The sequence below is a fragment of the Psammomys obesus genome, unplaced genomic scaffold (genome assembly GCF_907164565.1).
Source record: "Psammomys obesus unplaced genomic scaffold, mPsaObe1.curated_primary_1811, whole genome shotgun sequence".
Taxonomy (NCBI): domain Eukaryota; kingdom Metazoa; phylum Chordata; class Mammalia; order Rodentia; family Muridae; genus Psammomys; species Psammomys obesus.
This window is the reverse complement of record NW_026585797.1, coordinates 33,020,278-33,033,038: the sequence shown is the minus strand read 5'-3', so window position 1 is coordinate 33,033,038 and position 12,761 is coordinate 33,020,278. Positions and strand designations below refer to the sequence as shown.

Here is a 12,761-nt window from a genome sequence, read left to right as displayed (position 1 = left end):
AGGAAGACCCAGGTTCCGTTCCCAGCACCCACAAGGTGACTCACAAGGATTGTAACTCTTGTTTTAGGGGATCAGATCCCCTCTTCTGACATCTGAATAAGGCATACACACGGTGTATGTACAACATGCAGGCAAAACACACATATAAAACTTAAAAATCTAAAAAATAATTTTAAAATGTTTGCTTCATCTCAGTTCTTAATAAAATATTAAAGTGTATATAAAATGACTTGATACAAGTATGTCACCAAAGTTTGTGACTAACTCACCTAACACAATTAAAGCCAGCAGGACTAACTTTTACAATAAAATTACTTTTGTTCTAAGATGTAACCGAGGGGCCAGAAAGATCTGTTGTGAAGGACTGTGGGGTTCTTCACTGCTGAGCAGGCCTCAGCCAGTTCACTGTAAGTTATTCATCTGTGTGAGTCAACTACACTTACTTAGTGTGGACAGATAAATCTGTAATAAGCAATGCTGCTGATATTAATTCAACACTATTTTTAAAAATAATTTAATTTTTTTTATGTGCATTAGTGTGAAGGTGATGATCCCTTGGAACTGGCGGTACAGACAGTTGAGAGCTGCCATGTGGGTACTGGGAATTGAACCCAGGTCCTTTGGAAGAGCAGACAGTGCTCTTAACCACTGAGCCATCTCTCCAGCCCCTAATTCAAAACTGTTAACCTATTATTCTGTATAAAAATAACTGAGGATGAAAACGTTTCACTTAGATAAGTCAATTGCTTGCCACCTAAGAACACAAGCGGAGCCATTTTTACACACCTGCCCGCCAGCTCCTTATCCAAGTACTTGGCAGCCAACCTCGCCCCATAAACTTCAGCCTGGAGAACAGCTATGTGCCTGCGAAGGGCCTCATTCTCCTTCCTCAGCAGCTTCACTTCAGCTTCAAGTCGAGCTTCTTTTACCTTTTCTGTTTTATTTGCTTCAAGCTCTCTTTCCTATTGTAATTTTAAGAACATAATTTTATGAAAATGTCTTTATGAGTCTACAGCCAGGAGACTATGCTCCTTAAGAACACACACAAGCTCAGCATATAATACAAACAGTGAAAACATGGGAAACTGAATTGGAGTACGAAGCCTCAATCTAGTTCTTTGTTTTGTTTTTATATTTAGTGTGTGTGCCTGTGTGTGTTTGTGTTTGTGTGTGCGTGCCTGTATATGAGTGTGTACCAAATGTGTGTGGGCATGGAAGCAAGAGAAGGGATCAGATCCCTTGGAACTGCAGTTACAGTTGATAGTGAGCAGGGTGATGGGGTCGTCGAGAGCAAGTGCTCGTAATGGCGGAGCCATGTCTTAAGATGATAATTCTTTGTTTTTGAGATAAACTCTTGGCAGATATCTCAGCCTGGCCTGGAAAGTACTATGTAACTCAGGCTAGCCCTGAATCTGCAATCCTGCATCCATCTCTCACATGCTGGGATTACAGATATATAAAACAATGCCTGGCTGGATTTCCTTCTTTTAAAATTAGGAAAAAATGTCTTGGACCTTCCTTTGTACAACTGCATGCCTTGATGTTTCCTGACATTAAGAGAAGCAAGAGCAATCTTCTTTAAACAGCACACTGAGACTGCTTACTTTCTAAAAATGACTTGAAGAAAGCAGACTCATATTGAATGACAAGCCACACATGGCAGCTCATAACTGCTAAGACTGCACTCAGAAGGCTGAAGTAGGAGGACCCTAAGTACCCAGTCACCTTGGTTATACAGAGCGCTACAGCTTACCCCACTAGACCATCTCACTGTCCCATTCTAAGCTGTAAGAAAACACAGTACAGCCATGAGTGGAGAGCCTGTAGTTACTATGTTAGAGCACATTTTGATTTTTCTAGGAAGAAAAACCTCCCTTTACTGCCTGTGAAGTAGAATAGTCATCTGAATATTTTCAGCTCCCAAACCCGAGCATTCTATGTGAATCTACAGGTATTGGAGAACACAATCCCAAGATTGTCACCATTACATTTTTGCTGAAAGTTCATATGCAAGAATTAATGTTCAGTTTTTCCTGAGTTTATACAGTGTGCTTATGCTCACAGACCATGGGTTTAGGGATCCACATATAAAATGGGCAGCTTCAAGTCAGAGCAGAGGGCAAAATGGAAGGTACAAAGTTTTGCCCAAATAAAGGCAAATTCCAGATCATATGCACACTAAGTGTGGGCAGGCTCACTTCTTCTGAGAGTTGAATAGAGGCCCCATAGGTATCAGTTCTGAATCAAAACCACCCAAACATTTCACACTAGCATTTATCCTGATTAGGCTACTCTAGTTGACTTACTGACTTACAGGAACCCACAGAGCCTAAGAAAACAATGGTTATATTTGTTCATAAGATATAGAGGACACTAATCACTCCACCATCATGTCCCCATATGAATACTTTCCTTAGCACAAGGAAAAACTGTTTCTGTTGAGGAAATGGCAAATGGTATTATTCTATGTATAGGCGCTGACTAATTAGTCATTTCTCCTTTTATTCTAGAGATGAAGAAGATAGACACTAGCTATGTACCCAGCCACTGGGAGGCTGAGGCAGGACAATCAGGAGTCCAAAGGCAGCCTCAGCTATATAGAAGTTTGAGGCTAGCCCAGCTTACCAGAGACCTTGTCCTAAGCAAGCAAACAAAAAACAGTTGGGCATGGATGGTTCACTCCTGTAATCCCAGCACTCTGAAGGCAGAGGCATGAGAAATCACTTAAGTCTGAGGCCAGCTTGGTCTAAACAGCAAGTTTCAGGACAGCAGTGATACATAGTAAGGGTTGTCTTGAGAAAGAAGGGGGTTGGGAAGAGAACACAAAACAAATATAAGCAAACTTTTGACAATTTGTGAAATATATTTTGTTACTAATTTAATTGATGCTTTGTTCTATTTTGACCACCAATAAAGATGGTATGTTCAAATACAAGGCATTACATAATCTTAATATACATGCATTTTAAGTGCATATGTGTAAAAACACATGTAGGAGGTAAACCAATGAAAACTCTCAATACTGGATATGCAGCACTTTCTCTGAGTGGAAATACCTGTAACATAATAAGGCTGGGAGTGTAGTTTAATGGTAGAGAGCTTGCCTGGCATGGGGAACTGGCATTAACTGCCCAGAACTGGGGAATCCTGTCTCACTTATAAGAATATTTATTATATAACTGATGAGCTGTAGGAAGATAAGCAGCCCCCCCCCCCAGCTTTTATAAACCACAAATACATGCACACTCACAATTTCTAGAAATTATTAGTAAGAGATATGGAAAACTAATAATCTAGAGTCTCTTTTAAAAAAACTTTGGAATTATAATCTCCTTTCCTCCTCTCTCCTCCTCTTTCTTTTTTTTATTAAATTTTTATTTTTTTTATATTAATTACAGTTTATTTATTTTGTATCCCAGCTGTGGGCCCCTCTCTCATTCTCTCCCAATCCCATCTTCCCTCACTCATCTACTCCCTGCCCCTCTCTAAGTCCATTGCTAGGGGAGATCCTCCTCCCCTTCCATCTGATCCTAGCTTATCAGGTATCTTCAGGCCTGGCTGCAATGTCCTCCTCTGTGGTCTAGCAAGGCTGCTCCTTCCTCAGGGGTAGGGAGATCAAAGAGCCAGCCACTGAGTTCGTGTCAGAGACAGTCAGTCCCTGTTCCCCTTACTTGGGAACTTCTCCTCTTTCTTTCTTTTCTGAAATAGTTTCATTATGTAGCCCAGGTTTCATGTACCACCAGGCCTGGTTTTATGTGGTGCTGGGAATTTACCCTGGGCTCTATCTACACTAGCAACACTATACTAATCAAGCTTCATTCCCAGCCTCAAGACCAAGATTTCTTTGGTGCATAGATTATAGAAACATTACTACAAAGTTTACCTCCTTTCAGCTGCTTTAATGAGCTAGCTATACAGTGCTTATGAAATCTCAGATGCTTATGAGGCTACCACTTTAACAATTCAAACTCTTAAGGAATTTGACAGTGCCTGAAACTTGCAACTAAGACATGAGGCAAGCCAGCCACAATGATGCACACACCTTTAATCCTAGCACCTGGGGACAAAGGCAGGCAGATCTCTATGAGTTCTAGGACAGTGCCATTAAAAAATATATATATATGTAAACAAGAATATGATCAAGGCAACTGAAAAGAATTACTTTAAGATTTAAAGATAATCTGTAAGTTTGTTTTCTGTTAACCTTTTTGTATTAGATAATAAGCAAGAAGTTTGTTTCAAATTTTAGACTTGTAAAAAATGTATTTTTAGAAGCAGTAAAGCCCTAAGTCAACTGGAATCTTATTAGCCTGACACTACGAAAGACAATGTGAATTTACATACTGTTTTTGTTTAAAATAACTTCTAATAAAAAGCAGGGCTGGAGAGATGGCTCAGAGGTTAAGAGCTAGTACTGGCTATTCTTCCAAAGATCCTGAGTTCAATTCCCAGCAACCACATGGTTGCTCAAAATTATCTATAATGAGATCTGGTGCCCTCTTCTGGCCTGCAGGGATACAAGCAGGCATAACACTATATAAATAAATAAATCTAAAAAAACAAAAACAAAAAACACTTAAAGCCCAGTACTTTAATGACTACACAATCCTAACACATGCAATGGATGAAGGAATCAGCATGCACATTCTCTTACTGAGAACAATTTCAAATAGAAACTCCAGGGGGTAAAACCCAGGCCTTTTAAATATGTCTTCAATACTCTCATGTGGGTATTTTTGCAAAAGTGGAAGCGTGAGCAAGTTACAAGGCCCAAAATTTGTCAAAAATTGATGGGCTCTGCAAACAATGTCTGTAAGTCAAAAATGAAAGATTAAATCTTCAGCTACATGCAGTGAGAAAAGCACAATGGGCACCCTCTTTTCTGGTGTCTGAACACTGAAAAACAGCATTAACATTGTTTCCAAATACAGTGTGACAACGGGTAATACATAAAACACCAGAACAGTTCAACAGGACACATGAAAGCAAGAGAAACAACAGACTTACCAGATCCTCCACAGAGGGGAAAGACTTCAGATACAAGAAAAAAGTTTTATAATTAGAAAACCATCAAACAAAGAAATTTATCTAGTGGTATTATCATTACAGACAAAATTTCCACATCTCAAATATCAGTTGGGTAAGCTCATTAGCACAGATATATCATGAAATCTACAAACAAAAGTTATAATATCAGTCTAAATTTTTTAAAAATTAAAATTAGTCAATACAACTGACCCAATTATTTCTTTCTCTCTAGCACCTATTAAAAGATGAAGAATGCTTTTATAATCAAAATATAAAATGTGTCTCAATGTTACTATTCCATAGCTCAAATAAGAACCTCTGATCTGACTTTTAAGTCAGTTAAAAATAAACAAAACAAAAAAAACAAAACCAAACCAAACACTGTTAACATAGAGCCATAGCCCTCCAGTTTATGAGAACTTCAGGAGAACATAAATGCTGATGCAGATTCCAAAGTTATCAGCACATAAAAACATTCAAACAAAGCTAATAGCAACTAAGGAAAACTTAAACATGTTTTATACTCAACACACAACAGCATTGGGTCATGGCCCAAGATTTATCTTTCCTACTGCTGACTTCACAAATTTAGCCAAATATCTGGCACACAGAATACACACTTGGCTTGAAACAAGCCTTAAAATTTTGTTTTCTACTTAAATAGCCTGTTTTGACTAAGATAGTTGTGGCTAATTAGAGGGAACTCACAGCCAAACAATATATAGAAATGATACAATGTTCATACATATGATACAATATAAGTAGAAGAAATACTTACATTCTACTGAGAGCTAAGAAACTTGGTGGCACTTATCTGTACTGTCCCTTTCTTTGTATTAGCAGCACTCTGATTTTACCAAGATGCATGGACTAACACACAGCTAGGGCTAAGTGAATGAGGTGCTGACAAAAATTACTAAGGATACATTCTTTTTGTTAAATTTTATTTTATGTGCATTAGTGTGAAGGTGTCAGATCCCTTGGAACTGGGGGTACAGACAATTGTGAGCTGCCATGTGGATGCTGAGAATTGAACTCTGGTCCTTTGGAAGAGCAGACAGTGTTCTTAACCACTGAGCCATCTCTCCAGCCCCTAATGAAGATTCTTTATGAAGGTTAACATAGTTAAGAAGAACTTTTAGATTTTAACTTGTTCCTGTCTAGACACAGTCATGAGGAAATCCCAAAGCTGGAACTCATCTGCTAAAAATGGCAGAACACAACAAAACATAACTTTAACCCCTAGTATATACAGAGCGGCTGCATCAGTTCTGGATGCCTGCCTCAGGATTAGCTGCAGAAAAAAACAAAACAATAAAACTATTTAGAACAATCTCAATACTACTCCAGACTTCTGATACAGCAGCTGGATTTAACCCTGACAGACAGCAGAACAAAAACTTGTTTATGTTATATCATAAATACCCTTTACATATATTTATTCAAATGTTTTTAAGTAGGTCATTTTCAATTCTAACAGGTGGCTATTGATACTAACACACTTGCTACTGCTGAATATGATGACTATAAACTTTCTATTGCCTGAATTCTCACAATGAACACAACCTTTTATAATTGTAACTCCATTAAAAATCACCTCTACACCCTCCAAAACACAAGTGAATGTCCTGTTTTACTTACCAATTTTGCCTTAATGGTACCAGAGTCAACACTTTGACCAGTTTTGGCATGAAGCTGAAGCTGGGTGGAGTGCAGCTGTAAAAGCTGGTCATGGACTTCTTTCTCCAGGACAAGTTTTTCTGCTTGAGTCTCTGTCAGTTCGGATCGCAGATCTACCAACTGTGCCTTATAAAGCAATAGAAAACATTAAAGATACTTAATTTTCTTTATTAATAAAAAAAGACTTAAACCGACAAGAAACTGAGTGTGAAAAACCTAAGTGGCAGGAGAACTGTACTATAAGAAGTGTCTTCTAGTAACACAGGATGCTTCCATTTTCCATGGCTTACTCTAACAGAGCCTTTACAAAAGTGTGGGGTGATCACCTTCTTCAGACAGTGTGTGTTATAGTGGTGTACTAGCACGAGTAATATTAGTGGGGTTCTATCTTCAACCCAGAAACTTTTGGCCTACATTGGACTTCTTAAACTTTTCCCACTTGCAACATTCATTAATTCAAATGGTTTCTAGTGTGAGCTGCCTTCAACTTGCTATGCAGCTGAGGATGACCCTTCTGTGTCCGCTGCCTAGGTGTTAAATTAGACATGTGCTTCCATGCTCCGTTTACATGTAGCTATGGACTGAATCCTGGTCCTCAAGAATGCTTCGGCAATTCCTCAAACGTTGGAAATCTATTGTCGGAGCTATCTCATCTATCTTTTGTTGTTGTTTATTTTCTATATATATATATAATATATATATTCACCTTGCATAGCATTGTTACATAAAGGCCTTTACACACAAGCATTTATTTAAATTGAGCTTATGTCTGCCCTCTACTTTCCTAGCCCCCCCCCCAACCCTTTTCACTAGATTTTTACATATCCCCAGACACGCAGGTATATAAAATAAATACAAGAACACTTCCTGGTAACAAATCATGAATTTATTTTAAAACAATAGTTATAAGATTTACCAATTCTAATTTGCATAACGAGGTATGCTTATTTATTTTTACATACTTCTTGGCTGAGGATGTAACACAAGAGGTTATTTCTAACCTGTAGCCCATGAGCCACATGTGGTTGAGGAGCTCTATGAATGCAGCCCAACACAAAATGGTAACACTCTTAAAGCACAGTTTTGTTTTGTTTAAGAATTTGATTACATATTCTCATTTGTGAACTTCATAGATGACAACATGTCACAAGGTTGGCCACGCCTAAGGTAGAACACATTCAGCATTTTTCAGGGTTGATCAATATTTTTATTTGTTAACTGCCAATGCAGAGACTAAAGTTCTGTATGCAGAAAAATGCTTAGGGTCATTTCAGAAGTTGTTGGAAAGTCTTTCCTAGTCCCAAGCCAAACTTCATTTAACAATAAAAAATTAGTGAGTAATAATTAATTACTATCATTTTTAAGATTTATTGTTATCTATGCATGTGTCTACATGTGTACATGTAATGCATGTGCAGGTATCTGATGAAGCCAGAAAAACTGGATTCCCTAGAGATGGAGTGAGCTATGGTTGTGAGCTATCTGACATGAAAATGGCAGCTGGGTCATTTGAAAGAACAGCAAGCACTCTTAACCACTAAGCCATCTCTCCAAAGTATGTATTTATTTACTTATTCATTTGTTTATTTGTATTTGTGAAATTTCTGTGTGCTAGTACTGCAACATGTGTGTGGAGGTACGTTGGGTGTTGGTCCTCATCTTCCACCATGAGGTACAGTACCTCCGGCTTGCTGCTGCATTGCATACTCCAGGCTATCTTCCCTGGAGCTTCTGGGGAATTCTCCTGTCCCAGCCTCACACCTTACACACACACACCAACACTTTACCTTGGTTCAAGGGATCTAAACTCAAGTTGTGAGGCTCAAAGAAAGTGCTTTTTACCTTCCCCTTGGCTCAGCATTTTATTTTAAATGAAACAAAAGTTAAACTGCAATTTTTGATATCCAACATCCCAACACAATAAAACCTAGGCATGTACTAATTCCAGCATTACATGCTGAAGAATAAGAGAAAAATATTAAGTCTTCATTTTGCCTAAGAAAGCCATACATAACTGTAAGGACAGGACACTGCATATGCTGTAAGAACACTGTGATGCATAACCAGCACCTACATGCTTCAGGCATGTTCATCAGTACTGTGTGTTGCAACAGCACGCACAGTGCAAACTGCACGTGGACTCAGAACCAAGGCTGCTATTGAGGTGTGTGATACAACAACAGCAAGTGAGCCAGAACACCTTAGATTCACTACATGTTTGTTTTTGAATTAATTTTTGGTTGCTGCACATTCAGAAACCTTTCACTGTTCTCCAACTTTGGAGGACCCTCACATTTAGTTACATGACCTCATATAGAAGCCCAAACTCATTTTAGAAAGCTGTGGCTTTTATTTGTTAGAAAATTACTCTTTTGTAGTTTGTAGTAATTATTGTAAGTGCAAAGTGCCAAGTGCTGAGATCACAGTGAACCTAAGTGTCAGAGTTAACTGCAAGTTTTCAGTTATAACAGAAAAGCTCAAGAGGGCTTATTCATTCCATTAGAAGCTTTCCACTTCCACACAGCTGATAACACTGTTTTACCATTGTGTACCACTGCACATAGTCCCTATGTTTGCGCTTCCTGGCAGCATCTATAACTTTCTTTCCTATTCAACTCAGAAGAATTTTAAACTTTAAGTTTCAATTTAAAAATTACGAGGACAGAGAACTACACTGTCATACAAAAAAAATGTAAGTAGTTCATAGAGAAATTAACTCAGCTCCAAGGAAGATCAACTGACAGAAGTGGTGCTACCCTGTAAATTTTATAAAGGGAAATAAATTCTTCTGTAATGTTAGAAACACTGTTAGAAATACTTGCAGCACTGTGCAATACATTTGAAAATAAAGTCTAAAACAATAACAAGACAAAAACCTTCCCAAAGTGAAGCCATTGATGCAAACAGTTAAGATTAGGATAACAGTTTATTTAGGAGGGAAGAAGACAATGAGGCATTAGATCTGCTGAACTTGGTATAAATCATGATATTACCAACAAGAACTGTTGGTAATATTACCAACAAGAACTGTTGGTAATTACCACAGGAACTCCAAAAGAAAGAAGTACAAAGCTGATACTTGCCCTGGGAATAGGAGCAAAGATATAAATTAATAATCCAGCACAGACTTCCATGGAGAAGAGACTGTCAGAAACTGGGACTTGGAAAATCACTAGTCAGAGATGGTCAGAGAAAAGAAAAAAGATAGTGTGCAAGGACATCAAGTTGAAATGTGGCATGACAAAAATACTGTCATATGTGATGGTCTGTTAATTGCTAACTTGACAGAATTTAAAATTACTTGGGAGATTTATATGGTATCTTGATTATGTTATTCATGTGGGAGGACCCATCATAATCCTACAGAGTATAAAACGCAGTAAGCACGCAGATGACTGTTATATAGAAGTGCTAACTGCGTAAGTCTTATACCCGATTTCAACCTCAGAACACTAATAAAAAGACAGAAGACATTATGGGTGGAAGGATGCACCCATAATCCCAGTACTCCTAAAGAGAGGTGGGAAGCTACAGGAGAATCACCTGGAAGCCTGGGCTACCTGAGACTCTGTCTTAAACACATGTACAAATACACACACACACACACACACACCACAACACAACACACCACAAATGAAAGGAGGGTAAAATACATTTCCATAGTATAGTTTATTTAATACAACATAAGTAAACAAAATCAGTGTAACACTTACTGAGATATTACATTTTACCTGTTAGGTCTATTATATAGATAGATATCTGCACAGCATATCTAAATCAGAACTAGCCATTTCTCAAGTACACACAATGGGCCACATTAGTAACTACTGTACCAGACAGGACAGATCTAGCCTGTTTATCATGATGCTAAATCATAAATAAATTTCATTATGATTTAAATGTTTAAAGAGCTAATGCTAACAACTGAATCCTTAGATAAAATAAAAATGAAATATATAAAATAGAGCAGTATTTCATTTCCATTGTTGTCTACAAGAGTATGTAACAGGTTTTGTTTTTGATTTTTCAGTACTGAGGATCAAGCTTGGCCCTGTATTTATTAGACAAGCACTCTACCACCAGACCTAAGTGACAGTTTCTATCACCTTTGATAATCTTCAACAGAAAAAACTCCAGGAAGAAAAAAACTTACCAGTACCATAAAGTCGGTGTACAGACCTTATTCGACAAATTACCCACCAAAACCCCTTACCTATATTTAAAGCCACATCCCACTAGACAATGTTCAGCACACTTTGAAGACTACCCTTTTAATGTACAAGAAAGTTCTTAGTAAAAGAAACAACAACAAAAACATCCTATAGGATTCTATGACCTCTGAAATAATTACAAAAATAAAACAAATATTTTCATAATATATGTACTCTGAGCTTGTGTTAAGCCCAGTATACCCAGAAAGTTTAGATTCAGCTATTTTAATCTACAACATTGTTTTGTCTCTTTTCCTATTGTTGCCTTTCATTCTGTTTGACTCTTTCTTTACAATGTCATTTAAAGTATTTTTTATTCTTTGCATTTCTTGTAAGCTGGAGTTGGAACTAAGTATTTTGGCCTTGCTAATAAGAACATGGGTATGTAGGCATGTATAATCTAGTTGTCTTACTATGCTTTCTCTTTTATTAAAAAAAATGGTATGATGTATTAATACATGTAGAATCTGTATCATTAACAAAGAGATTCAAATGCAAACTAGATCTGATTATATCCAAAAAGGACAAGAAAAATGGGGCTGTGAATAGGTCTTAATTTTGAAAGTGGTGTGTTATATAGGCTCAATTAAATGAAATTTCTTCACGTTTTACTCAACATAAAAATAAATATTGGCGCTGGAGAGATGTCTCACTGGTTAAGAGCACTAGTTACTCTTCTAGAGGACCCAGCTCAAGGTCCAGCACTCACAACTGTCTGTAGATGCAGTTCCGGGGGATCCAATAGTTCTGGCCTCCACAGGCACACGCATGGTTCACAGACATAAAACAGACAAAACACCCATACACATGAAATAAAAAAAAGGTGGAAGTATCAAACTCTGAAGTCCTGTTTTACAGCTTGGGAATAAGACTGCTTCAAATTTACTTTCAATTCTGTAATATTTAGTAACCTCTTTCTTGCCTAAAATATAAGCATTCTGCCTAAGAAAATTTAGTACTGATAAAGTTTAAGTAGTGATTTAAAATTTCTACATATTATTTAATGGTTACCCTTTAACATGGCAGAACTCTAGAAAGGGACCTACAAGAACACAAAGACTAGGATTACTACGATTATGACAAAGTTTAGGTAATAAAATCAAAGCAGCATATTTTCTAAAAATAGCCAGGTGGTCAGTAGCGAAGTGGTATTCGGCATCCAGTTCTGATTTCCAGGCAGCACTGTGGAAGTGTTCTCGCCAAGCAGGCAACCAGAGAACAACCAAGCTTCTGTCACTACAGTATAGATAAGTGCACCAATGATATGCACACTCCCACAAAGCAAGCATCTATCCACCATATGGCAGGCATGGACATTAGCTCTATTCATTATACTGATTTTTTTTTTTTTTCAGTTAAGGATATGGAAATCAGGACTCACCCAAGACACACAGGCAATTTGAAACTAGCTTAAGCATTAAAAAAATTAGTTTGAGGATCTTTTATCTCACTGTGGTAGACCACACTTTTGTCCCATCTCAAATAAATATGAAGCCTTTTATTCAGAGAAATTTCATTAAAAATGTTTACAAAAGAAATTGTACACCATGAGTTTTCCTTGTGTCTCCACTTTTATCAGTTCAAAAAGATTTGATATTCCGCAGTTCGGCTTCAACAGTGTGTGTGTGTGTGTGTGTGTGTGTATGTGAATGTGAATGTTAGCTGAGTGCATACAGATGTGTCTGAGGATTCTGCACATTGCACACAGTAGGTTTTAATCAAGGTCACTCTCTATCCCCTCTACTTTAATTCCTCTCCCATCCTCCATCATTCCCTCCCATCTTCATTTGTTTTTTATCTATCTATCTATCTATCTATCTATCTATCTATCTATCTATCTAT

The 12,761-nt window shown here is 37.5% G+C and overlaps 1 protein-coding gene across 2 annotated transcripts in view; it reads right to left on the bottom strand.

The window, feature by feature from the left end:
- The window catches only part of Gopc (golgi associated PDZ and coiled-coil motif containing), a 38,841-nt gene that overhangs the window by 14,306 nt on the left and 11,774 nt on the right, over positions 1–12,761 (bottom strand). The window contains exons 2-4 of one of the 2 annotated variants that reach the window (XM_055599347.1): positions 6,670–6,834; positions 5,008–5,031; positions 787–962 (exon numbers count right to left, since the gene is read on the bottom strand). In XM_055599347.1, the coding sequence (XP_055455322.1) occupies positions 787–962; positions 5,008–5,031; positions 6,670–6,834 (365 nt within the window). The remainder of the gene's footprint in view (positions 1–786; positions 963–5,007; positions 5,032–6,669; positions 6,835–12,761) is intronic. The other variant, XM_055599348.1, reaches the window with a different exon arrangement.